General features: G+C 50.2%; 1 protein-coding gene across 1 annotated transcript in view; it reads left to right on the plus strand.

Moving 5' to 3' along the window:
• The window catches only part of DNAH8 (dynein axonemal heavy chain 8), a 9,979,189-nt gene that overhangs the window by 2,885,453 nt on the left and 7,068,392 nt on the right, over positions 1–25,344 (plus strand). The window contains exon 19 of the mRNA XM_069236651.1: positions 12,138–12,155. Coding sequence (XP_069092752.1) covers positions 12,138–12,155 — 18 coding nt within the window. The remainder of the gene's footprint in view (positions 1–12,137; positions 12,156–25,344) is intronic.

Below are 25,344 nucleotides of genomic sequence, written 5' to 3' on the forward strand. Positions count from 1 at the left end.
CTTGAGACGGCGGTGCCCTGTTCAGCTGTGCTTAAGATGAAGGGCCCAGTGCAGCGGTGCTTGAGATGAAGGGCCCAGTGCAGCGGTGCTTGAGACAGCGGTGCCCTGTTCAGCAGTGCTTGAGACGGCGGTGCCCTGTTCAGCAGTGCTTGAGACGACGGTGCCCTGTTCAGCGGTGCTTGAGACGGCGGTGCCCTGTTCAGCGGTGCTTGAGACGGCGGTGCCCTGTTCAGCGGTGCTTGAGATGAAGGGCCCAGTGCAGCGGTGCTTGAGACGGCGGTGCCCTTTTTCAGCGGTGCTTGAGATGAAGGGCCCAGTGCAGCGGTGCTTGAGACGGCGGTGCCCTGTTCAGCGGTGCTTGAGATGAAGGGCCCAGTGCAGCGGTGCTTGAGACGGCGATGCCCTGTTCAGCGGTGCTTGAGACGGTGGTGCCCTGTTCAGCAGTGCTTGAGATGAAGGGCCCAGTGCAGCGGTGCTTGAGAGAAAGGGCCCAGTGCAGCGGTGCTTGAGAGAAAGGGCCCAGTGCAGCGGTGCTTGAGATGAAGGGCCCAGTGCAGCGGTGCTTGAGACGGCGGTGCCCTGTTCAGCGGTGCTTGAGACGGTGGTGCCCTGTTCAGCGGTGCTTGAGAGAAAGGGCCCAGTGCAGCGGTGCATCGGATGAGTGTCCAGGTCAGCGGATCCGGCCATGGCATGGAGGTCATTCGCCACCTGACCTGTGGCTGCCTGTGCCTTCCTGCCCACCTTGGATGGGGCTTGCTGGGCCCTCCTGGGCTGCAGTGCCGGGCCTGTGGGTGTCCTCCTGCCCACCTGGGATGGGGCTTGCGGGGCCCTCCTGGGCTGCAGTGCCGGGCCTGTGGGTGTCCTCCTGCCCACCTGGGATGGGGCTGGCGGGGCCCTCCTGGCCAGCTGGCCTGCTGGCGGACTTGTCGGGCGTGCTGCCCTTCCCACCCTTCCCTGGTCGCCTGTGGCCCTTCCCCACCTTTGGCGGTGTGCCAGGTGGCACCAGACTTCCTGCCGGGGCCATGGTGGGAATTGTGGTCCCTGGTGTCTTGGGCCTCTCGCGCCGGGCACTGGCAATCTTCGGGTGCTTTACCGGGGGTGGGCTGGCCGTGCCTTGGCTCCTTACAGAACTGGCTGCCCTTGAGGGTGGGGGACTCCACAGTCCATGGCAAACAGTCTTTATAGGTACCGCTTTTGTGGTGGCTGAGGTGCTGGCTGGAGTCCTATGAGATGGACGGGGAGGGGGAGTTGTAGGAAAGAGGTCAAGTTTAGAAAGGAAAAGCAATTTAGGAAGAGAGGGACGGGTAGGTGTAGTGGGTATGGGAGTGGGAGTGGAGGAATAGGTTGTGGTTGTAGGAGTTTTAGATCTGGTGTCTTTGGGTGCAGGTGCTTGGGCTGGATGCTGTCGTGAGGTGGATGGCTGTTGGGTGGGTGGCTGCCTGCGTTTGTGTAGCTTGGAAGAGGGGGTCACATGCACAGTGGGAGAGGACATAGGGGACGTGTAAATGGTAGTGGGGGTGGTGACTGCACGTGTGCGGGGTGTTCTGGTGGGTGTGGTGGTGATGGACGTAGTGGCTGAAGATGTTGTGCATGCAGGTGTGAGTGGAGACGTCACAGGGAGGGAGGAGGGAGACGAGGAGGAGGGGGACACAGTGGAGGCAGTGGGTGTTGGTATGTCTGCATGTGGATGTTGCTTGTGTGTATGATTGTGTGATGTGTGGTGCTTATGTCTGGAAGAGCTTCCCTTGGGTGTTGATGTGTGTGCAGGCTGCTCTGATGGTGTGTCTGGGATAGGCAGAGGTACAGGGGATTGGGTCTGGGTGGAGGAAGTTGGAGGGGGGAGGCTAGAGACAGGGACAATTGCTGCCATCAGTGCTGAGGTCAGAGTGTTGAACGATCGCTGATGGGCAGCCTGACCAGAATGAATGCCCTCCAGGTATGCATTACTCTGGTGCACCTCCCTTTCTACACCCTGGATGGCATTCAAAAGGGTAGTCTGCCCAACAATGATCGTCCTCAGGAGGTCAATGACCTCCTCACTGAGGGCAGCAGGGGTGACAGGGGCAGGGCCTGAGGTGCCTGGGGCGAAGGAGATGCCCACCTTCCTGGGTGAGCGGGCACGGGGCAAACGCTGAGGGGCTGCTGGGAGGGCGGTGCTGGTGTGCTTGGTGGCAGCTGTACCTGTTGTTGCGGGGGGCACGGATGTTGCTGCCACCACAAGGGAGCTCCCTTCAGAGGACGAATCGCTGTCACTAATGTCCGCACGAGTCCCCGCAGTGGAGCTCCCCTTGCCCTCCGTCCCACTGGTGTATTCGGACTCCGTTGCATGGCCCTCCAGGGCCATGTGGGATGCAGCTCCCTCGTGCTCTGATACCACTTCTCCTCCGCCTGATGATGCTAATGCACACATGAACAAGAAGACCACAAAAAAGGGGGGGGGGAGAAAATAAAGACATGTTGAGTGCATGCATTGGCGACACCGTTGGCGGAGAGGACAGACACAGAAGCCCCCTGCACTACGCCGTGCACTTGGGGTCCACTACTCAATCCGTGGGACATGGCCTACAAGCCTATGGACGACAACTGCACACAGATGACACAGGGCTATGGATACCTGTACTTGGCACCCTACAGAGGTGGGGGGCGGGGGCACAGGGCCATGCCTTACAGAGGGGCCTAGCCTACAGAAATCGCCCTGGCCTAGGGATACCCACAGCTCTCCTCCCCCACCCAGACACCTCCACTGCACGCAAAGTCACCAGAATGAGAGTGTACTCACCCCCTTGTGTCTGCTGTGATGTCCTCACACGCCCATCCAAATCGGGGTAGGCCACCGCCAGGATCCGGGACATAAGGGGGGTCCCTCCCACGTTGGGAGGTCATCCCCAGCTGAGCCTCCGCCGTCTTCCTGCTCCAGCGTCGGATGTCCTCCCATCTCTTCCGGCAGTGGGTTCCCCGTCTGTTGTGGACCCCCAGGGTCCGGACGTCCTTGGCGATGGCACGCCAAATGTCGATTTTCTGGTGGGCGCTGACCTATGTGACATGTACAGGGAGAGAAGTGTAATCATCACCTTCTGCATGCTCCATGTGAGTGGCCCCGCATCCCCACCCTTGTCATGTGGCACATGCTCTCATCTGTCGTTTGATGCATGCCTCAATCGCTCCCCTCCCCACCATCTTTCATCCACCCCACTCAACACAGGCATAGCCCACAAAGCATGGTCCCAGTGTACTTACCTGTTGGTCTGGAGGACCGTAGAGTAGCGCATACTGGGGGAGGACCCCATCCACAAGTTTCTCCAACTCCTCCGCAGTGAAGGCAGGGGCCCTTTCCCCAGTCGCATGAGCCATTGTCTCTTCCAGACCGAGGTCACAGCAGCACTTGCAGTGTAGGTCCTCTCCTGTGGAAGATCAGGTATCGAGTGAATAAGCTGATAGAAAATGGCGGTCACGCCCGCGGCGGTACGTACCGCGGCGGTGCGTACCGCGACCGCCGGCGCACATCGTCATTGGCTCCTGAAACCCATAGGGTTCAATGTTAACCAATGCTGCTTTGCGCCGCGGTCTTCGACCGCCTACCGCCACGGTGTGCCACGCCAGCTCATTGACCTCACATCTCATTGTCTCACTTCACAGGTCAGGCAGCCGCCATTTCAAGGGCCCACATGGCTTAATTTCTACTGCGTCACACATACCTAGGCCTTGCATCGACACTCATACAAGCCATACAATGCATTGGGAATCGTGTTTTGTGCAAGCTGTGGGAACGTACCTGTGGGTTGATTGACTCTGTGCTCGTTGTTGTCCTTCATAGGCACCGTCCGCTGGGACATGCGAGGAGATGGAGGAATCTTCCCGTGTACAGTCCGCTAGTGGACCTGTCGACAATGGAGGAAAGACATGTCATACTGACATACAGGCTTGACCGAGCCACTATACAGGAACTGTGTGCCCAGATGGAGGCAGACCTGATGTCACCCATCCGCCAACCCACAGGGATCCCCCCTGTAATGCAGGTTCTGTCAGTACTCCATTTCTTTGCTAGTGGGTCTTTTCAAACAACAGTGGCCATATCATCAGGGATGTCCCAGCCCATGTTTTCCAAGGTGTTGTCCAGAGTGTTGTCTGCCCTGCTGAAACACATGCGGAGCTACATCGTTTTCCCTGAGGTGGGGGATTTGCCTACAGTGAAGGGTGATTTTTATGCCCTTGGACATATTCCCAACATCATAGGTGCCATTGATGGGACACATGTTGCTTTGGTCCCCCCCAGCAGGAGTGAACAGGTGTACAGGAACAGGAAGAGTTATCATTCCATGAATGTCCAGATGGTGTGTTTGGCTGACCAGTACATCTCCCATGTTAATGCCAAGTTCCCTGGGTCAGTGCATGACGCGTACATCATGCGGAATAGCAGCATCCCTTACGTGATGGGTCAACTCCAGAGGCACCGGGTGTGGCTAATTGGTGACTCTGGTTACCCCAACCTGTCCTGGCTACTGACCCCAGTGAGGAATCCCAGGACAAGGGCAGAGGAACTGTACAATGAGGCACATGGGCGTACTAGGAGAGTGATTGAGCGGACCTTCGGCCTCTTGAAGGCCAGGTTCCTCTGCCTCCATATGACCGGTGGATCCCTAATGTACTCACCAAAGAAGGTGTGCCAGATCATCGTGGCCTGCTGTATGCTTCACAACCTGGCTTTGCGACGCCAGGTGCCTTTTCTGCAGGAGGATGGTCCAGATGGTGGTGTTGTGGCAGCTGTGGAGCCTGTGGAGAGTGAAGAGGAGGAAGGCGAAGAGGACGACATAGAGAACAGGAACACAGTAATACAGCAGTATTTTCAATGACACACAGGTAAGAATCCCCACCGGCATATTACACTTACTTAAAGACTGCTACCTCTCTACTGTCTGACCTTTTCCCCCAGTGTATGGTAACTGTGTTGTGACTTTCCCTTCCGATTTCAGAGATGTGGGCCCCACTGCGTGACATCTGCTTTTTTCCCCCATGGACTACAGCTGTGTGACAGTGGTATGTTGGCATCACAATGTAAATAAACATTTTGGCACGGTAATGTCTAATACATTTGTTCAAAATCACAGCCAGACTCCAGATTGTTTTGTGCAATAAGTGTGTTTATTACAGTGCTCTAAATTGGTGGGTGGTTGCAAATCGGTGAGGGGTGATGGTGGAGGATTGTCCATGGCAGAGTCCAGACTATCAGTATCACAGGTGCATTGTCCAAATGCCTGTGGAAAGTGGTGCAAGGGCAGTTTAAGGTTGGACAGGGTGTCAATGTGGGACAGTGGGATGACAATCAGGGAGGTATTCTTTCCTGACGGGGTCTTGGCATCTTACTCTGTCTTCTTCCTGGATCTCAGGGCCCGCTTGCGGGGTGGTTCTCCTTCTGCAGGGGGTGGGGTTCTGGTGGCCTGTTGGTCTTGTGTCGGGGCCTCCTGTCCACTAGCGCCGGCGGAGGTGGTAGGCAGTTCTTGGTCCATGCTAGTGACAGGGGCCCTTTGTGGTGCCACAGTGTCCCGCAATGTGGTGACTACCTGATTCAGAGCCACTACGATGGTGCCCATGGCGGAACTGATGTTTCTTAGTTCCTCCCTGAACCCCATATACTGTTCCTCCTGCAGAAGCTGGATCTCCTGAAACCTGGCCAGGACCGTCACCATCGTCTCCTGGGAGTGGTGGTATGCTCCCATGATGGAGGTGAGGGCCTCGTGGAGAGTGGGTTCCCTGGGCCTGTCCCCCCCCTGTCGCACAGCAGCCCTCCCAGTTCCCCTGTTTCCCTGGGCCTCTGTCCCCTGGACCGTGTGCCCACTACCACTGCCCCCAGGTCCCTGTTGTTGTTGGGGTGGTGGGTTGGCCTGGGTGCCCTGTAGTGGTGGACACACCGCTGCTTGACGTGTCCTGGGGACAGAGGTATGGGCCCGCTGGGTGGGTGCTGTGCTGGTGTTCCCAGAGGGGGGAAGGTCTGCTGTGGCCTGTGGCTGTCTGAGGGGAACCGACTGTCCCGAGGTCCCCGATGGGCCGGGCTGGTCATCTAGGTCCAGGTCGACAGAGGTGCTGTCATCACTGTGGGCCTCTTCTGGGGGTGGAGTGGACATTTGTGGACCCTCCTGCGCGGATGACGTGGCGTTCGGGTCCTGCAGGGGTATAAAAGTATGGTTATTGCTTCTGTGTGTGCCATAGCGTGCAATGGGTGGGTGCCCGTGTACCCCAGTGCTGGCATTCCCTTGTGGGGGCTGTTGTGACAGTGGTTTGGGGGGGGGATGTGTATGTGCAGTGGGCATGCTTTGGTGATGGGTGTCCATGCTTTGTGGACGCATGCAGGGCTTGCTGTTGGGATGGGTGGGTTGTGAGGGTGAGACATTTGCAAGGAGTAGGTGTGATGGGGTGGGGGTGAGGGTGGGGGAATGTGATAGCATGCTGGTGGGGTGGGGGGGATGAAGTAGTGAAGATTTGACTTACCAGAGTCCATTCCTCCAGATACTCCTGCGAGGCCCTCAGGATGCAGGATCGCCAAGACCTGCTCCTCCCATGTTGTAAATTCTGGGGGTGGAGGTGGGGGTCCGCCGCCAGTCCGCTGCACCGCGATGTTGTGCCTGGATACCATGGAACGCACCTTCCCCCGTAGGTCGTTCCACCGCTTCCTGATGTCGTCCCGATTTCTTGGGTGCTGTCCCACAGTGTTGACCCTGTCCACTATTCTGCTCCATAGCTCCATCTTCCTGGCAATGGTGGTGTGCTGCACCTGTGTCCCGAAGAGCTGTGGCTCTACCCGTACAATTTCCTCCACCATGACCCTGAGTTTAGCCTCCGAAAACCTGGGGTGTCTTTGCGGTGCAATGGGGTGGTGTGGGTGATGTGTGGGGTGGATTGTGTGGTGCTAAGTGTGGTGATGTGTATTGTTGTGTTTTGTGAAGTGCGTGCTAATATTGCTGGGTGACAGTGATTTGGGCGTCTGTGTGCTCGGATCTCTTTTGTCTGTGCGTGTTCACGAATCTCTAGGAGTGGGGGTTTGTGGGTGATGTGGGTGTGTGTTTTATATTGAATTGGGTGTGTGGGAGTGTTGTTTGTATGTGTATCAGCTGTGTGTATTTTGAATTGTCCAATGTGGCTGTGTTTTGGAGGTGTGTGTGTATTTTGAACGCGGGGTGTGTTCCGCCTGTAGGAGGCTGGACTGGCTTGTAGTGAGTACCAAGGGGTACTTACACCTTGCACCAGGCCCAGGTATCCCTTATTAGTGTATAGGGTGTCTAGCAGCTTAGGCTGATAGATAATGGTAGCTTAGCAGAGCAGCTTAGGCTGAACTAGGTGACGAGTGAAGCTCCTACAGTACCACTAGTGTCACTTGCAAAATATCATAAGAAAACACAATACACATATATACTAAAAATAAAGGTACTTTATTTTTATGACAATATGCCAAAGTATCTCAGTGAGTGCCCTCAGTATGAGGATAGCAAATATACACAAGATATATGTACACAATACCAAAAATATGCAGGATAGTCTTAGAAAACAGTGCAAACAATGTATAGTTACAATAGGATGCAATGGGGAAACATAGGGATAGGGGCAACACAAACCATATACTCCAAAAGTGGAATGCGAACCACGAATGGACCCCAAACCTATGTGACCTTGTAGAGGGTCGCTGGGACTATTAGAAAATAGTGAGAGTTAGAAAAATAACCCTCCCCAAGACCCTGAAAAGTGAGTGCAAATTGCACTAAAGTTCCCCTAAGGACAAAGAAGTCGTGTTAGAGGAATAATGCAGGAAAGACACAAACCAACCATGCAACAACGCTGGATTTCCAATCTGGGGTACCTGTGGAACAAGGGGACCAAGTCCAAAAGTCACAAGCAAGTCGGAGATGGGCAGATGCCCAGGAAATGCCAGCTGCGGGTGCAAAGAAGCTTCTACTGGACAGAAGAAGCTGCGGTTTCTGCAGGAACGCAAAGGGCTAGAGAGTTCCCCTTTGGAGGACGGATCCCACTTGCCTTGTAGAGTCGTGCAGAAGTGCTTTCCCGCCGAAAGAATGCCAAAAAGCCTTGCTAGCTGCAAATCATGCGGTTAGCGTTTTTGGCCGCTGCTGTGGCCCAGGAGAGACCAGAAGGTCGCAAATTGGACCAGGAGGTAGAGGGGACATCGAGCAAGACAAGGAACCCTCTTAGCAGCAGGTAGCTCCCAGAGAAGTGCCAGAAACAGGCACTACGAGGATGCGTGAAACGGTGCTCACCCGAAGTCGCACTAAGGAGTCCCACGTCGCCGGAGACCAACTTAGAAAGTCGTGCAATGCAGGTTATAGTGCCGTGGACCCAGGCTTGGCTGTGCACAAAGGATTTCCGCCGGAAGTGCACAGGGGCCGGAGTAGCTGCAAAAGTCGCGGTTCCCAGCAATGCAGTCTAGCGAGGTGAGGCAAGGACTTACCTCCACCAAACTTGGACTGAAGAGTCACTGGACTGTGGGGGTCACTTGGACAGAGTTGCTGGATTCGAGGGACCTCGCTCGTCGTGCTGAGAGGAGACCCAAGGGACCAGTAATGCAGCTTTTTGGTGCCTGTGGTTGCAGGGGGAAGATTCCGTCGACCCACGGGAGATTTCTTCGGAGCTTCTAGTGCAGAGAGGAGGCAGACTACCCCCACAGCATGCACCACCAGGAAAACAGTCGAGAAGGCGGCAGGATCAGCGTTACAGAGTTGCAGTAGTCGTCTTTGCTACTATGTTGCAGGTTTGCAGGCTTCCAGCGCGGTCAGCAGTCGATTCCTTGGCAGAAGGTGAAGAGAGAAATGCAGAGGAACTCGGATGAGCTCTTGCATTCGTTATCTAAAGTTTCCCCAGAGACAGAGGGCCAGATGTACGAAAAAAGCAATTTGCGACTTGCAAATTGCGAGTCCCTGCGACTCGCAATTTGCAACTCGCAAATTGCTATGCAGTACGGTGTCTCAGACACCGACTGCAACTCGCAATGGGGTCGCAATGACCCACCTCATGAATATTCATGAGGTGGGTCGCAAATTGCGGCCCCATTGCGAGTATAGGCACTTGCTAACATGGAGGCCTGCTGACGTCAGCAGGCCTCCATGTTAGCGACCTGCTTGTCAATAAAGCAGGTTTTTTTTTTTTAAAGTGTAGCCCGTTTTCCCTAAGGGAAAACGAGCTGCACTTTAAAAAAATCCGAAACCTTTAGTTTCGGTTTTTCAGGGCAGGGAGTGGTCCCTTGGACCACTCCCTGCCCTGAAAAATTAATATCTGGTCCAGTCACAAAGGGGAAGGGGTCCCATGGGGACCCCTTCCCGTTTGCGACTGGGTTACCATCCACTTCAAGTGGATGGTAACTGCGAGTCCATTTGCGGCCGCTTTCGCGGCCGCAAATGGAATTGCATACCAGTGCGAGTCGCTAATAGGAAGGGAACACCCCTTCCTATTAGCGAGTCTGAAATGCATTTTGCGAGTCGGATCTGACTCCAAAATGCATTTCTGCATAGCAAACCCACGTTTGCGAGTCGCAAACGGCGATTTTCGCCGTTTGCGACTCGCAAACGGGTTGCTACATCTGGCCCAGAGACCCTAAATAGCCAGAAAAGAGGGTTTGGCTACTTAGGAGAGAGGATAGGCTACTAACACCTGAAGGAGCCTATCAGAAGGAGTCTCTGACGTCACCTGCTGGCACTGGCCACTCAGAGCAGTCCAGTGTGCCAGCAGCACCTCTGTTTCCAAGATGGCAGAGGTCTGGAGCACACTGGAGGAGCTCTGGACACCTCCCAGGGGAGGTGCAGGTCAGGGGAGTGGTCACTCCCCTTTCCTTTGTCCAGTTTCGCGCCAGAGCAGGGCTAAGGGGTCCCTGAACCGGTGTAGACTGGCTTATGCTGAATTGGGCACATCTGTGCCCAAGAAAGCATTTCCAGAGGCTGGGGGAGGCTACTCCTCCCCTGCCTTCACACCATTTTCCAAAGGGAGAGGGTGTAACACCCTCTCTCAGAGGAAGTCCTTTGTTCTGCCATCCTGGGCCAGGCCTGGCTGGACCCCAGGAGGGCAGATGCCTGTCTGAGGGGTTGGCAGCAGCAGCAGCTGCAGTGAAACCCCAGGAAGAGCAGTTTGGCAGTACCAGGGTCTGTGCTACAGACCACTGGGATCATGGGATTGTGCCAACTTTGCCAGGATGGCATAGAGGGGGCAATTCCATGATCATAGACATGTTACATGGCCATATTCGGAGTTACCATTGTGAAGCTACATATAGGTAGTGACCTATATGTAGTGCACACGTGTAATGGTGTCCCCGCACTCACAAAGTCCGGGGAATTGGCCCTGAACAATGTGGGGGCACCTTGGCTAATGCCAGGGTGCCCTCACACTAAGTAACTTTGCACCTAACCTTTACCAGGTAAAGGTTAGACATATAGGTGACTTATAAGTTACTTAAGTGCAGTGTAAAATGGCTGTGAAATAACGTGAACGTTATTTCACTCAGGCTGCAGTGGCAGACCTGTGTAAGAATTGTCAGAGCTCCCTATGGGTGGCAAAAGAAATGCTGCAGCCCATAGGGATCTCCTGGAACCCCAATACCCTGGGTACCTCAGTACCATATACTAGGGAATTATAAGGGTGTTCCAGTAAGCCAATGTAAATTGGTAAAATTAGTCACTAGCCTGTTAGTGACAATTTGGAAAGAAATGAGAGAGCATAACCACTGAGGTTCTGATTAGCAGAGCCTCAGTGAGACAGTTAGTCACTACACAGGTAACACATTCAGGCACACTTATGAGCACTGGGGCCCTGGTGAACAGGGTCCCAGTGACACATACAACTAAAACAACATATATACAGTGAAAAATGGGGGTAACATGCCAGGCAAGATGGTACTTTCCTACACAACCCCCCCCCCCCAAACGAAGGACAATAAGACTAGCCATGACCTGATGAGTCTTCATTGTCTAAGTGGAAATATCTGGAGAGTCCATCTGCATTGGAGTGGCTACTCCCAGGTCTATGTTCCACTGTATAGTCCATTCCCTGTAGGGATATGGACCACCTCAACAATTTAGGATTTTCACCTTTCATTTGTTTTAGCCAAAGTAGAGGTTTGTGGTCTGTCTGAACAATGAAGTGAGTGCCAAACAGGTATGGCCTCAACTTCTTCAGTGCCCAGACCACTGCAAAGGCCTCCCTCTCAATGGCAGACCAACGCTTTTCTCTAGGGGTCAACCTCCTACTAATAAAAGCAACAGGTTGATCCTAGCCCTCAGAATTAAGTTGTGATAGGACTGCCCCTACTCCTAATTCAGATGCATCAGTTTGGACATAGAATTTTTTAGAGTAACAAGGGCTTTTCAGGACAGGTGCAGAGCACATGGCCTGCTTCAGCTCCTCAAAAGCTTTCTGACAGTTTGCTGTCCATAATACCTTTTTAGGCATTTTCTTGGATGTGAGGTCATTAAGAGGGGCTGCAATGGAGCCATAGTTCTTAATGAACCTCCTGTAATACCCAGTGAGGCCTAGGAAGGCTCTCACCTGAGTCTGAGTAGTAGGGGGAACCCAATCAATAATTGTTTGGATTTTCCCCTGAAGTGGTGCAATCTGTTCCCCACCAACAATGTGTCCCAGATAAACCACCTTCCCCTGCTCTATCTGGCACTTTGAAGCCTTGATAGTGAGGCCTGCCTTTTGCAGGGCCTCCAAAACTTTCCATAGGTGGAACAGGTGATCATCCCAGCTGGAGCTAAAGACAGCTATATCGTCCAAATATGCTGCACTGAAAGCCTCCAGCCCTTGCAGGACTGTGTTCACCAACCTTTGAAAAGTGGCAGGTGCATTTTTCAAACCAAAAGGCATTACAGTAAACTGGTAATGGCCTCCAATGGTTGAAAATGCAGTTTTTGGTTTAGCATCTTCTGACAATTTGATCTGCCAATACCCTGCAGTCAAATCAAAAGTGCTTAGATACTTGGCAGATGCCAGTGTATCTATGAGCTCATCTGCCCTGGGTATAGGGTGAGCATCAGTTTTGGTTACCAGGTTGAGACCTCTATAGTCTACACAAAACCGCATTTCCTTCTTTCCATCTTTGGAATGGGGTTTTGGTACAAGTACCACAGGAGAAGCCCATGGACTTTCAGAGTGCTCAACCACTCCTAGTTCTAACATTTTCTGCACTTCTTGCTTTATGCAGTCCCTGACATGGTCAGGCTGCCTATAGATCTTACTTTTGACAGGTCAACTGTCTCCAGTATCTATAGTGTGCTCACACCAAGAAGTTGTGCCTGGCACAGTGGAGAAGAGTTCAGAAAACTGACCCAGGAGATTTATGCAATGGTCTTTCTGCTCAGCAGTAAGACAATCAGCCAAAACTACACCTTCCACAAGAGCATCTTGTTCTGTGGAAGAGAAGAGATCAGGTAGAGGATCACTGTCTTCTTCCTGTCCCTCATCAGTTGCCATGAGCAGGGTGAGATCAGCCCTGTCATAGTAGGGTTTCAGGCGGTTTACATGGAGTACCCTAAGGGGACTCCTTGCAGTGCCTAAGTCAACTAAATAGGTGACTTCACCCTTTTTCTCAACAATTGTGTGGGGCCCACTCCATTTATCTTGGAGTGCTCTTGGGGCCACAGGCTCCAAGACCCACACTTTCTGCCCTGGTTGGTACTGAACCAAAACAGCCTTCTGATCATGCCATTGCTTCTGGAGCTCTTGGCTGGCCTGAAGGTTTTTACTGGCCTTTTTCATGTACTCAGCCATCCTTGATCTGAGGCCAAGTACATAATCCACAATATCCTGCTTAGGAGCTTTTAAAGGTTGTTCCCAACCCTCCTTTACAAGTGTGAGTGGACCCCTAACAGGGTGTCCAAAAAGAAGTTCAAAGGGGCTGAAGCCCACTCCTTTCTGGGGTACCTCCATGTAGGCAAAAAGGAGGCATGGTAGAAGGATATCCCATCTCCTGCGGAGTTTTTCAGGGAGACCCATAATCATGCCTTTGAGAGTTTTATTAAATCTCTCCACCAGTCCATTTGTTTGTGGATGATAGGGTGTTGTGAACTTGTAAGTTACACCACACTCCTTCCACATGGCCTTTAAGTATGCAGACATGAAATTGCTTCCCCTGTCTGATACTACTTCCTTTGGGAAGCCCACCCTGGAAAATATTCCCAGGAGGGCCTTTGCCACTGCAGGTGCTGTAGTGGTCCTTAAAGGAATAGCTTCAGGATATCTTGTGGCATGGTCCACTACCACCAAGATAAACCTATTGCCTGGAGCAGTAGAAGGGTCAAGGGGGCCAACTATGTCAACCCCTACCCTTTCAAAGGGAACCCCAACCACAGGCAGTGGGATAAGGGTTGCCTTTGGGGTGCCACCTGTCTTGCCACTGGCTTGACAGGTTTCACAGGACTTACAAAACTCTTTTGTGTCCTCAGACATCCTAGGCCAATGAAACAAGGGAACAAGCCTGTCCCAAGTTTGCAATTGTCCTAGATGCCCAGCTAGGGGACTGTCGTGGGCAAGAGTTAGGAGGAACTTTCTGTACTCCTGAGGAATCACTAATCTCCTGGCAGCTCAAGGTTTAGGATCCCTATGCTCAGTGTACAAGAGGTTGTCCTCCCAGTAAACTCTGTGAGAGTCACTGACATCCCCATTAGCCTGTTTGACAGCTTGCTGTCTTAGACCCTCTAATGTGGGACAGGTTTGCTGTGCCACACTCAGCTCCTCTCTGGCAGGCCCCCCTTCACCCAAAAGCTCAGCAGTGTCTGCTTCCAGCTCCTCTGGTGTAGGTTCTGCACAGGGAGGGAATTCTTCTTCCTCAGAAGTTGAATCCACTGTAGAGGGAGGGATAGTAGGAAGTGGTTTGCTTCTACTAGCCCTAGCTTTAGGGAGCACTTGGTCCATTGTTCCAGGATCCAAGCTTCCCTGTCCTTTTTGCTTTTTGGCCTGAGCCCCTGTCAAAGCAAAAATATGCCCTGGGATGCCCAGCATTGCTGCATGGGCCTCCAACTCCACATCTGACCAAGCTGATGTCTCCAAATCATTTCCTAGTAGACAGTCTACAGGTAAATCTGTGGCTACCACAACTTTCTTTGGACCAGTAACCCCCCCCCCCAGTTGAGTTTAACAACAGCCATGGGGTGGCTAAGTGTGTTGTTGTGAGCATCGGTTACTTGGTACTGGTGACCAAGTAGGTGTTGTTCAGGGTGGACCAGTTTCTCTATGACCATAGTCACACTGGCACCAGTGTCCCTGTAGGCCTGAACCTCAACACCATTTATTAGGGGTAGCTGCTTGTACTTATCCATATTAAGGGGACAAGCAACTAAGGTGGCTAAACCAATAGCCCCCTCAGAGACTAACACAGCCTCTGTGGCCTCCCTAACAAGGCCAACCCCAACTAAGTTACCAATAGTGAGCCCAGCTACTCCCTTGGATTGGCTATTAGTAGGTTTGCTCCCACCACCACTGCTATTAGTAGGGACACTAGGTGTAGCAGTAGGGGATGTAGTGGTAGGAGGCTTGGTGCTTTTCTTTGGACAACTGGGATCTGTTGTCCAATGGCCTTTTATTTTACATAAATAGCACCATGGTTTCTTTTCCTTGTTTTGATTAGAAGAGGATTTGGGCCCACCACCCCCACCAGAGTGTTTTTGTGGGCCTGATGAAGACTCATTTTTAGATTTGTCCCCACCCTTGTCAGAAGAGTTACTATCCTTCTTCTTGTTGCCATCTTTGTCACCCCCTGTATGAACTTTTCTGTTCACCCTTGATCTGACCCATTTGTCTGCCTTCTTTCCCAATTCTTGGGGAGAGGTCAGATCAGAGTCCACCAAGTACTGGTGCAACAAATCAGACACACAATTATTAAGAATATGCTCTCTCAGGATCAAGTTACCCAGGCTGTCATAATCAGTAACTTTACTGCCATATAACCACCCCTCCAAGGCCTTCACTGAATGGTCAATGAAATCAACCCAGTCTTGTGAAGACTCCTTTGTGGTCTCTCTGAACTTTATCCTGTATTGTTCAGTGGTTAAGCCATAACCATCCAGGAGTGCATTCTTAAGAACTTTGTAATCATTAGCTTCATTTTCTTTGACTGTAAGGAACCTATCCCTACCTTTAACACTAAATGATAGCCATAGGATAGCAGCCCACTGCCTTTGAGGGACATCCTGTACAACACAGGCCCTCTCAAGTGCAGCAAACCACTTGTTAATGTCATCCCCCTCCTTATAAGGGGGAACTATCTTGTGCAGATTCCTGGAATCATGCTCTTTTGCAGGATGACTATGGGGAATACTGCTGCTGCCACCATGGGTTTCTAAACCCAGTTTCTGTCTCTCCTTCTCTACTTCTAAAGTCTGTCTATCCAAATCCAGCTGTTGCTTCTTGAGCTTCAGTCTGGTTTGTTCCACTCTCAATCTATTGAGCTCCCTTTCTAACAATCTGTCATCAGGGTGGGTGGGAGGGACATGTCTTGAAACAGAAGTATGGTGAGAATGGACAGAAGGAGACCTGTCCCTTACAGAGGGCACCCTAACAGCTTGGCTAACAGAAACATCAGTACCACTGTGGTGAGAATAAATGCTGTTGCTATGATGTGAGACAACACTATTTGTATGGTGTGGCTCTCCATCATTACCAACTATGCTAGACTGTCTAGTAATGGGCAGGCTAGGGAGTTTCTTTCCTGAATCTTTTCCTGGGGGAGTCCCTGGATCAGATTGGGAACCATTAGCTGCTTTTTCTACAGATGGGGCACTTTTAGCCTTATCCTGTTCTCTAAGCATGTTAAGTAACAGTTCCAAGGAAGGATTCTTCCCTACACTCAAACCTCTCTCTATACAGAGACTCCTTGCTCCTTTCCAGCTAAGGTGGTCATATGCAAGTTTGGACAGATCAACATTTTGGCCTGTGCCAGACATTTTTAGAGAGAGTTAAAGTGATAGAAAAAGAGAAAAAAGTTTGTCAGAGCTTTTAGAAAGGCAGAGAAAAAAACTTTTTAAACTTTTAAGAACTTTTTGAAAGTTTATAAGTACTTTTCAGCACTTTAGAAAAGAGTGAAAAGAGGAAATGCAAAACTTTTTAGCACTGTGTACACACACTGACCTTGTTTTGTATATTTTTCTCTTATGAAAAGTACAATGACAAGAGTGGTAAGTAGTCTCAAAGCACTTATCCCACCGCTGCACAACCAATGTAGGAGGCTGGACTGGCTTGTAGTGAGTACCAAGGGGTACTTGCACCTTGCACCAGGCCCAGTTATCCCTTATTAGTGTATAGGGTGTCTAGCAGCTTAGGCTGATAGATAATGGTAGCTTAGCAGAGCAGCTTAGGCTGAACTAGGAGACGTGTGAAGCTACTACAGTACCACTTAGTGTCATATGCACAATATCATAAGAAAACACAATACACAGTTATACTAAAAATAAAGGTACTTTATTTTTATGACAATATGCCAAAGTATCTTAGAGTGTACCCTCAGTGTGAGGATAGGAAATATACACAAGATATATGTACACAATACCAAAAATATGCAGTATAGTCTTAGAAAACAGTGCAAACAATGTATAGTTACAATAGGATGCAATGGGGAAACATAGGGATGGGGGCAACACAAACCATATACTCCAAAAGTGGAATGCGAACCACGAATGGACCCCAAACCTATGTGACCTTGTAGAGGGTCGCTGGGACTATTAGAAAATAGTGAGAGTTAGAAAAATAACCCTCCCAAAGACCCTGAAAAGTGAGTGCAAAGTGCACTAAAGTTCCCCTAAGGACAAAGAAGTCGTGTTAGAGGAATAATGCAGGAAAGAAACAAACCAACCAAGCAACAACGCTGGATTTCCAATCTCGGGTACCTGTGGAACAAGGGAACCAAGTCCAAAAGTCACAAGCAAGTCGGAGATGGGCAGATGCCCAGGAAATGCCAGCTGCGGGTGCAAAGAAGCTTCTACTGGACAGAAGAAGCTGCAGTTTCTGCAGGAACGCAAAGGGCTAGAGACTTCCCCTTTGGAGGACGGATCCCTCTTGCCTTGTAGAGTCGTGCAGACGTGTTTTCCCGCCGAAAGAATGCCAACAAGCCTTGCTAGCTGCAAATCGTGCAGTTAGCGTTTTTGGACACTGCTGTGGCCCAGGAGGGACCAGGAGGTCGCAAATTGGACCAGGAGGTAGAGGGGACGTCGAGCAAGACAAGGAGCCATCTTAGCAGCAGGTAGATCCCGGAGAAGTACCAGAAACAGGCACTACAAGGATGCGTGAAATGGTGCTCACCTGAAGTCGCACAAAGGAGTCCCACGTCGCCGGAGACCAACTTAGAAAGTCGTGCAATGCAGGTTATAGTGCCGTGGACCCAGGCTTGGCTGTGCACAAAGGATTTCCGCCGGAAGTGCACAGGAGCCGGAGTAGCTGCAAAAGTCACGGTTCCCAGCAATGCAGTCTAGCGAGGTGAGGCAAGGACTTACCTCCATCAAACTTGGACTGAAGAGTCACTGGACGGTGGGGGTCACTTGGACAGAGTTGCTGGATTCGAGGGACCTCGCTCGTCGTGCTGAGAGGAGACCCAAGGGACCAGTAATGCAGCTTTTTGGTGCCTGTGGTTGCAGGGGGAAGATTCCGTCGACCCACGGGAGATTTCTTTGGAGCTTCTAGTGCAGAGAGGAGGCAGACTACCCCCACAGCATGCACCACCAGGAAAACAGTCGAGAAGGCGGCAGGATCAGCGTTACAGAGTTGCAGTAGTCGTCTTTGCTACTATGTTGCAGGTTTGCAGGCTTCCAGCGCGGTCAGCAGTCGATTCCTTGGCAGAAGGTGAAGAGAGAGATGCAGAGGAACTCGGATGAGCTCTTGCATTCGTTATCTAAAGTTTCCCCAGAGACAGAGACCCTAAATAGCCAGAAAAGAGGGTTTGGCTACTTAGGAGAGAGGATAGGCTACTAACACCTGAAGGAGCCTATCAGAAGGAGTCTCTGACGTCACCTGCTGGCACTGGCCACTCAGAGCAGTCCAGTGTGCCAGCAGCACCTCTGTTTCCAAGATGGCAGAGGTCTGGAGCACACTGGAGGAGCTCTGGACACCTCCCAGGGGAGGTGCAGGTCAGGGGAGTGGTCACTCCCCTTTCCTTTGTCCAGTTTCGCGCCAGAGCAGGGCTAAGGGGTCCCTGAACCGGTGTAGACTGGCTTATGCAGAATTGGGCACATCTGTGCCCAAGAAAGCATTTCCAGAGGCTGGGGGAGGCTACTCCTCGCCTGCCTTCACACCATTTTCCAAAGGGAGAGGGTGTAACACCCTCTCTCAGAGGAAGTCCTTTGTTCTGCCATCCTGGGCCAGGCCTGGCTGGACCCCAGGAGGGCAGATGCCTGTCTGAGGGGTTGGCAGCAGCAGCAGCTGCAGTGAAACCCCAGGAAGAGCAGTTTGGCAGTACCAGGGTCTGTGCTACAGACCACTGGGATCATGGGATTGTGCCAACTTTGCCAGGATGGCATAGAGGGGGCAATTCCATGATCATAGACATGTTACATGGCCATATTCGGAGTTACCATTGTGAAGCTACATATAGGTAGTGACCTATATGTAGTGCACACGTGTAATTGTGTCCCCGCACTCACAAAGTCCGGGGAATTGGCCCTGAACAATGTGGGGGCACCTTGGCTAATGCCAGGGTGCCCTCACACTAAGTAACTTTGCACCTAACCTTTACCAGGTAAAGGTTAGACATATAGGTGACTTATAAGTTACTTAAGTGCAGTGTAAAATGGCTGTGAAATAACGTGGACGTTATTTCACTCAGGCTGCAGTGGCAGACCTGTGTAAGAATTGTCAGAGCTCCCTATGGGTGGCAAAAGAAATGCTGCAGCCCATAGGGATCTCCTGGAACCCCAATACCCTGGGTACCTCAGTACCATATACTAGGGAATTATAAGGGTGTTCCAGTAAGCCAATGTAAATTGGTAAAATTAGTCACTAGCCTGTTAGTGACAATTTGGAAAGAAATGAGAGAGCATAACCACTGAGGTTCTGATTAGCAGAGCCTCAGTGAGACAGTTAGTCACTACACAGGTAACACATTCAGGCACACTTATGAGCACTGGGGCCCTGGTGAACAGGGTCCCAGTGACACATACAACTAAAACAACATATATACAGTGAAAAATGGGGGTAACATGCCAGGCAAGATGGTACTTTCCTACACAACCCCCCCCCCCCAAACGAAGGACAATAAGACTAGCCATGACCTGATGAGTCTTCATTGTCTAAGTGGAAATATCTGGAGAGTCCATCTGCATTGGAGTGGCTACTCCCAGGTCTATGTTCCACTGTATAGTCCATTCCCTGTAGGGATATGGACCACCTCAACAATTTAGGATTTTCACCTTTCATTTGTTTTAGCCAAAGTAGAGGTTTGTGGTCTGTCTGAACAATGAAGTGAGTGCCAAACAGGTATGGCCTCAACTTCTTCAGTGCCCAGACCACTGCAAAGGCCTCCCTCTCAATGGCAGACCAACGCTTTTCTCTAGGGGTCAACCTCCTACTAATAAAAGCAACAGGTTGATCCTAGCCCTCAGAATTAAGTTGTGATAGGACTGCCCCTACTCCTAATTCAGATGCATCAGTTTGGACATAGAATTTTTTAGAGTAACAAGGGCTTTTCAGGACAGGTGCAGAGCACATGGCCTGCTTCAGCTCCTCAAAAGCTTTCTGACAGTTTGCTGTCCATAATACCTTTTTAGGCATTTTCTTGGATGTGAGGTCATTAAGAGGGGCTGCAATGGAGCCATAGTTCTTAATGAACCTCCTGTAATACCCAGTGAGGCCTAGGAAGGCTCTCACCTGAGTCTGAGTAGTAGGGGGAACCCAATCAATAATTGTTCGGATTTTCCCCTGAAGTGGTGCAATCTGTTCCCCACCAACAATGTGTCCCAGATAAACCACCTTCCCCTGCTCTATCTGGCACTTTGAAGCCTTGATAGTGAGGCCTGCCTTTTGCAGGGCCTCCAAAACTTTCCATAGGTGGAACAGGTGATCATCCCAGCTGGAGCTAAAGACAGCTATATCGTCCAAATATGCTGCACTGAAAGCCTCCAGCCCTTGCAGGACTGTGTTCACCAACCTTTGAAAAGTGGCAGGTGCATTTTTCAAACCAAAAGGCATTACAGTAAACTGGTAATGGCCTCCAATGGTTGAAAATGCAGTTTTTGGTTTAGCATCTTCTGACAATTTGATCTGCCAATACCCTGCAGTCAAATCAAAAGTGCTTAGATACTTGGCAGATGCCAGTGTATCTATGAGCTCATCTGCCCTGGGTATAGGGTGAGCATCAGTTTTGGTTACCAGGTTGAGACCTCTATAGTCTACACAAAACCGCATTTCCTTCTTTCCATCTTTGGAATGGGGTTTTGGTACAAGTACCACAGGAGAAGCCCATGGACTTTCAGAGTGCTCAACCACTCCTAGTTCTAACATTTTCTGCACTTCTTGCTTTATGCAGTCCCTGACATGGTCAGGCTGCCTATAGATCTTACTTTTGACAGGTCAACTGTCTCCAGTATCTATAGTGTGCTCACACCAAGAAGTTGTGCCTGGCACAGTGGAGAAGAGTTCAGAAAACTGACCCAGGAGATTTATGCAATGGTCTTTCTGCTCAGCAGTAAGACAATCAGCCAAAACTACACCTTCCACAAGAGCATCTTGTTCTGTGGAAGAGAAGAGATCAGGTAGAGGATCACTGTCTTCTTCCTGTCCCTCATCAGTTGCCATGAGCAGGGTGAGATCAGCCCTGTCATAGTAGGGTTTCAGGCGGTTTACATGGAGTACCCTAAGGGGACTCCTTGCAGTGCCTAAGTCAACTAAATAGGTGACTTCACCCTTTTTCTCAACAATTGTGTGGGGCCCACTCCATTTATCTTGGAGTGCTCTTGGGGCCACAGGCTCCAAGACCCACACTTTCTGCCCTGGTTGGTACTGAACCAAAACAGCCTTCTGATCATGCCATTGCTTCTGGAGCTCTTGGCTGGCCTGAAGGTTTTTACTGGCCTTTTTCATGTACTCAGCCATCCTTGATCTGAGGCCAAGTACATAATCCACAATATCCTGCTTAGGAGCTTTTAAAGGTTGTTCCCAACCCTCCTTTACAAGTGTGAGTGGACCCCTAACAGGGTGTCCAAAAAGAAGTTCAAAGGGGCTGAAGCCCACTCCTTTCTGGGGTACCTCCATGTAGGCAAAAAGGAGGCATGGTAGAAGGATATCCCATCTCCTGCGGAGTTTTTCAGGGAGACCCATAATCATGCCTTTGAGAGTTTTATTAAATCTCTCCACCAGTCCATTTGTTTGTGGATGATAGGGTGTTGTGAACTTGTAAGTTACACCACACTCCTTCCACATGGCCTTTAAGTATGCAGACATGAAATTGCTTCCCCTGTCTGATACTACTTCCTTTGGGAAGCCCACCCTGGAAAATATTCCCAGGAGGGCCTTTGCCACTGCAGGTGCTGTAGTGGTCCTTAAAGGAATAGCTTCAGGATATCTTGTGGCATGGTCCACTACCACCAAGATAAACCTATTGCCTGGAGCAGTAGAAGGGTCAAGGGGGCCAACTATGTCAACCCCTACCCTTTCAAAGGGAACCCCAACCACAGGCAGTGGGATAAGGGTTGCCTTTGGGGTGCCACCTGTCTTGCCACTGGCTTGACAGGTTTCACAGGACTTACAAAACTCTTTTGTGTCCTCAGACATCCTAGGCCAATGAAACAAGGGAACAAGCCTGTCCCAAGTTTGCAATTGTCCTAGATGCCCAGCTAGGGGACTGTCGTGGGCAAGAGTTAGGAGGAACTTTCTGTACTCCTGAGGAATCACTAATCTCCTGGCAGCTCAAGGTTTAGGATCCCTATGCTCAGTGTACAAGAGGTTGTCCTCCCAGTAAACTCTGTGAGAGTCACTGACATCCCCATTAGCCTGTTTGACAGCTTGCTGTCTTAGACCCTCTAATGTGGGACAGGTTTGCTGTGCCACACTCAGCTCCTCTCTGGCAGGCCCCCCTTCACCCAAAAGCTCAGCAGTGTCTGCTTCCAGCTCCTCTGGTGTAGGTTCTGCACAGGGAGGGAATTCTTCTTCCCCTCAGAAGTTGAATCCACTGTAGAGGGAGGGATAGTAGGAAGTGGTTTGCTTCTACTAGCCCTAGCTTTAGGGAGCACTTGGTCCATTGTTCCAGGATCCAAGCTTCCCTGTCCTTTTTGCTTTTTGGCCTGAGCCCCTGTCAAAGCAAAAATATGCCCTGGGATGCCCAGCATTGCTGCATGGGCCTCCAACTCCACATCTGACCAAGCTGATGTCTCCAAATCATTTCCTAGTAGACAGTCTACAGGTAAATCTGTGGCTACCACAACTTTCTTTGGACCAGTAACCCCCCCCCCCAGTTGAGTTTAACAACAGCCATGGGGTGGCTAAGTGTGTTGTTGTGAGCATCGGTTACTTGGTACTGGTGACCAAGTAGGTGTTGTTCAGGGTGGACCAGTTTCTCTATGACCATAGTCACACTGGCACCAGTGTCCCTGTAGGCCTGAACCTCAACACCATTTATTAGGGGTAGCTGCTTGTACTTATCCATATTAAGGGGACAAGCAACTAAGGTGGCTAAACCAATAGCCCCCTCAGAGACTAACACAGCCTCTGTGGCCTCCCTAACAAGGCCAACCCCAACTAAGTTACCAATAGTGAGCCCAGCTACTCCCTTGGATTGGCTATTAGTAGGTTTGCTCCCACCACCACTGCTATTAGTAGGGACACTAGGTGTAGCAGTAGGGGATGTAGTGGTAGGAGGCTTGGTGCTTTTCTTTGGACAACTGGGATCTGTTGTCCAATGGCCTTTTATTTTACATAAATAGCACCATGGTTTCTTTTCCTTGTTTTGATTAGAAGAGGATTTGGGCCCACCACCCCCACCAGAGTGTTTTTGTGGGCCTGATGAAGACTCATTTTTAGATTTGTCCCCACCCTTGTCAGAAGAGTTACTATCCTTCTTCTTGTTGCCATCTTTGTCACCCCCTGTATGAACTTTTCTGTTCACCCTTGATCTGACCCATTTGTCTGCCTTCTTTCCCAATTCTTGGGGAGAGGTCAGATCAGAGTCCACCAAGTACTGGTGCAACAAATCAGACACACAATTATTAAGAATATGCTCTCTCAGGATCAAGTTATACAGGCTGTCATAATCAGTAACTTTACTGCCATATAACCACCCCTCCAAGGCCTTCACTGAATGGTCAATGAAATCAACCCAGTCTTGTGAAGACTCCTTTGTGGTCTCTCTGAACTTTATCCTGTATTGTTCAGTGGTTAAGCCGCCATAACCATCCAGGAGTGCATTCTTAAGAACTTTGTAATCATTAGCTTCATTTTCTTTGACTGTAAGGAACCTATCCCTACCTTTACCACTAAATGATAGCCATAGGATAGCAGCCCACTGCCTTTGAGGGACATCCTGTACAACACAGGCCCTCTCAAGTGCAGCAAACCACTTGTTAATGTCATCCCCCTCCTTATAAGGGGGAACTATCTTGTGCAGATTCCTGGAATCATGCTCTTTTGCAGGATGACAATGGGGAATACTGCTGCTGCCACCATGGGTTTCTAAACCCAGTTTCTGTCTCTCCTTCTCTACTTCTAAAGTCTGTCTATCCAAATCCAGCTGTTGCTTCTTGAGCTTCAGTCTGGTTTGTTCCACTCTCAATCTATTGAGCTCCCTTTCTAACAATCTGTCATCAGGGTGGGTGGGAGGGACATGTCTTGAAACAGAAGTATGGTGAGAATGGACAGAAGGAGACCTGTCCCTTACAGAGGGCACCCTAACAGCTTGGCTAACAGAAACATCAGTACCACTGTGGTGAGAATAAATGCTGTTGCTATGATGTGAGACAACACTATTTGTATGGTGTGGCTCTCCATCATTACCAACTATGCTAGACTGTCTAGTAATGGGCAGGCTAGGGAGTTTCTTTCCTGAATCTTTTCCTGGGGGAGTCCCTGGATCAGATTGGGAACCATTAGCTGCTTTTTCTACAGATGGGGCACTTTTAGCCTTATCCTGTTCTCTAAGCATGTTAAGTAACAGTTCCAAGGAAGGATTCTTCCCTACACTCAAACCTCTCTCTATACAGAGACTCCTTGCTCCTTTCCAGCTAAGGTGGTCATATGCAAGTTTGGACAGATCAACATTTTGGCCTGTGCCAGACATTTTTAGAGAGAGTTAAAGTGATAGAAAAAGAGAAAAAAGTTTGTCAGAGCTTTTAGAAAGGCAGAGAAAAAAACTTTTTAAACTTTTAAGAACTTTTTGAAAGTTTATAAGTACTTTTCAGCACTTTAGAAAAGAGTGAAAAGAGGAAATGCAAAACTTTTTAGCACTGTGTACACACACTGACCTTGTTTTGTATATTTTTCTCTTATGAAAAGTACAATGACAAGAGTGGTAAGTAGTCTCAAAGCACTTATCCCACCGCTGCACAACCAATGTAGGAGGCTGGACTGGCTTGTAGTGAGTACCAAGAGGTACTTGCACCTTGCACCAGGCCCAGTTATCCCTTATAAGTGTATAGGGTGTCTAGCAGCTTAGGCTGATAGATAATGGTAGCTTAGCAGAGCAGCTTAGGCTGAACTAGGAGACGTGTGAAGCTACTACAGTACCACTTAGTGTCATATGCACAATATCATAAGAAAACACAATACACAGTTATACTAAAAATAAAGGTACTTTATTTTTATGACAATATGCCAAAGTATCTTAGAGTGTACCCTCAGTGTGAGGATAGGAAATATACACAAGATATATGTACACAATACCAAAAATATGCAGTATAGTCTTAGAAAACAGTGCAAACAATGTATAGTTACAATAGGATGCAATGGGGAAACATAGGGATGGGGGCAACACAAACCATATACTCCAAAAGTGGAATGCGAACCACGAATGGACCCCAAACCTATGTGACCTTGTAGAGGGTCGCTGGGACTACTAGAAAATAGTGAGAGTTAGAAAAATAACCCTCCCAAAGACCCTGAAAAGTGAGTGCAAAGTGCACTAAAGTTCCCCTAAGGACAAAGAAGTCGTGTTAGAGGAATAATGCAGGAAAGAAACAAACCAACCAAGCAACAACGCTGGATTTCCAATCTGGGGTACCTGTGGAACAAGGGAACCAAGTCCAAAAGTCACAAGCAAGTCGGAGATGGGCAGATGCCCAGGAAATGCCAGCTGCGGGTGCAAAGAAGCTTCTACTGGACAGAAGAAGCTGTGGTTTCTGCAGGAACGCAAAGGGCTAGAGACTTCCCCTTTGGAGGACGGATCCCTCTCGC

This window comes from Pleurodeles waltl, chromosome 5 (assembly GCF_031143425.1).
Source record: "Pleurodeles waltl isolate 20211129_DDA chromosome 5, aPleWal1.hap1.20221129, whole genome shotgun sequence".
Classification (NCBI taxonomy): Eukaryota; Metazoa; Chordata; class Amphibia; order Caudata; family Salamandridae; genus Pleurodeles; species Pleurodeles waltl.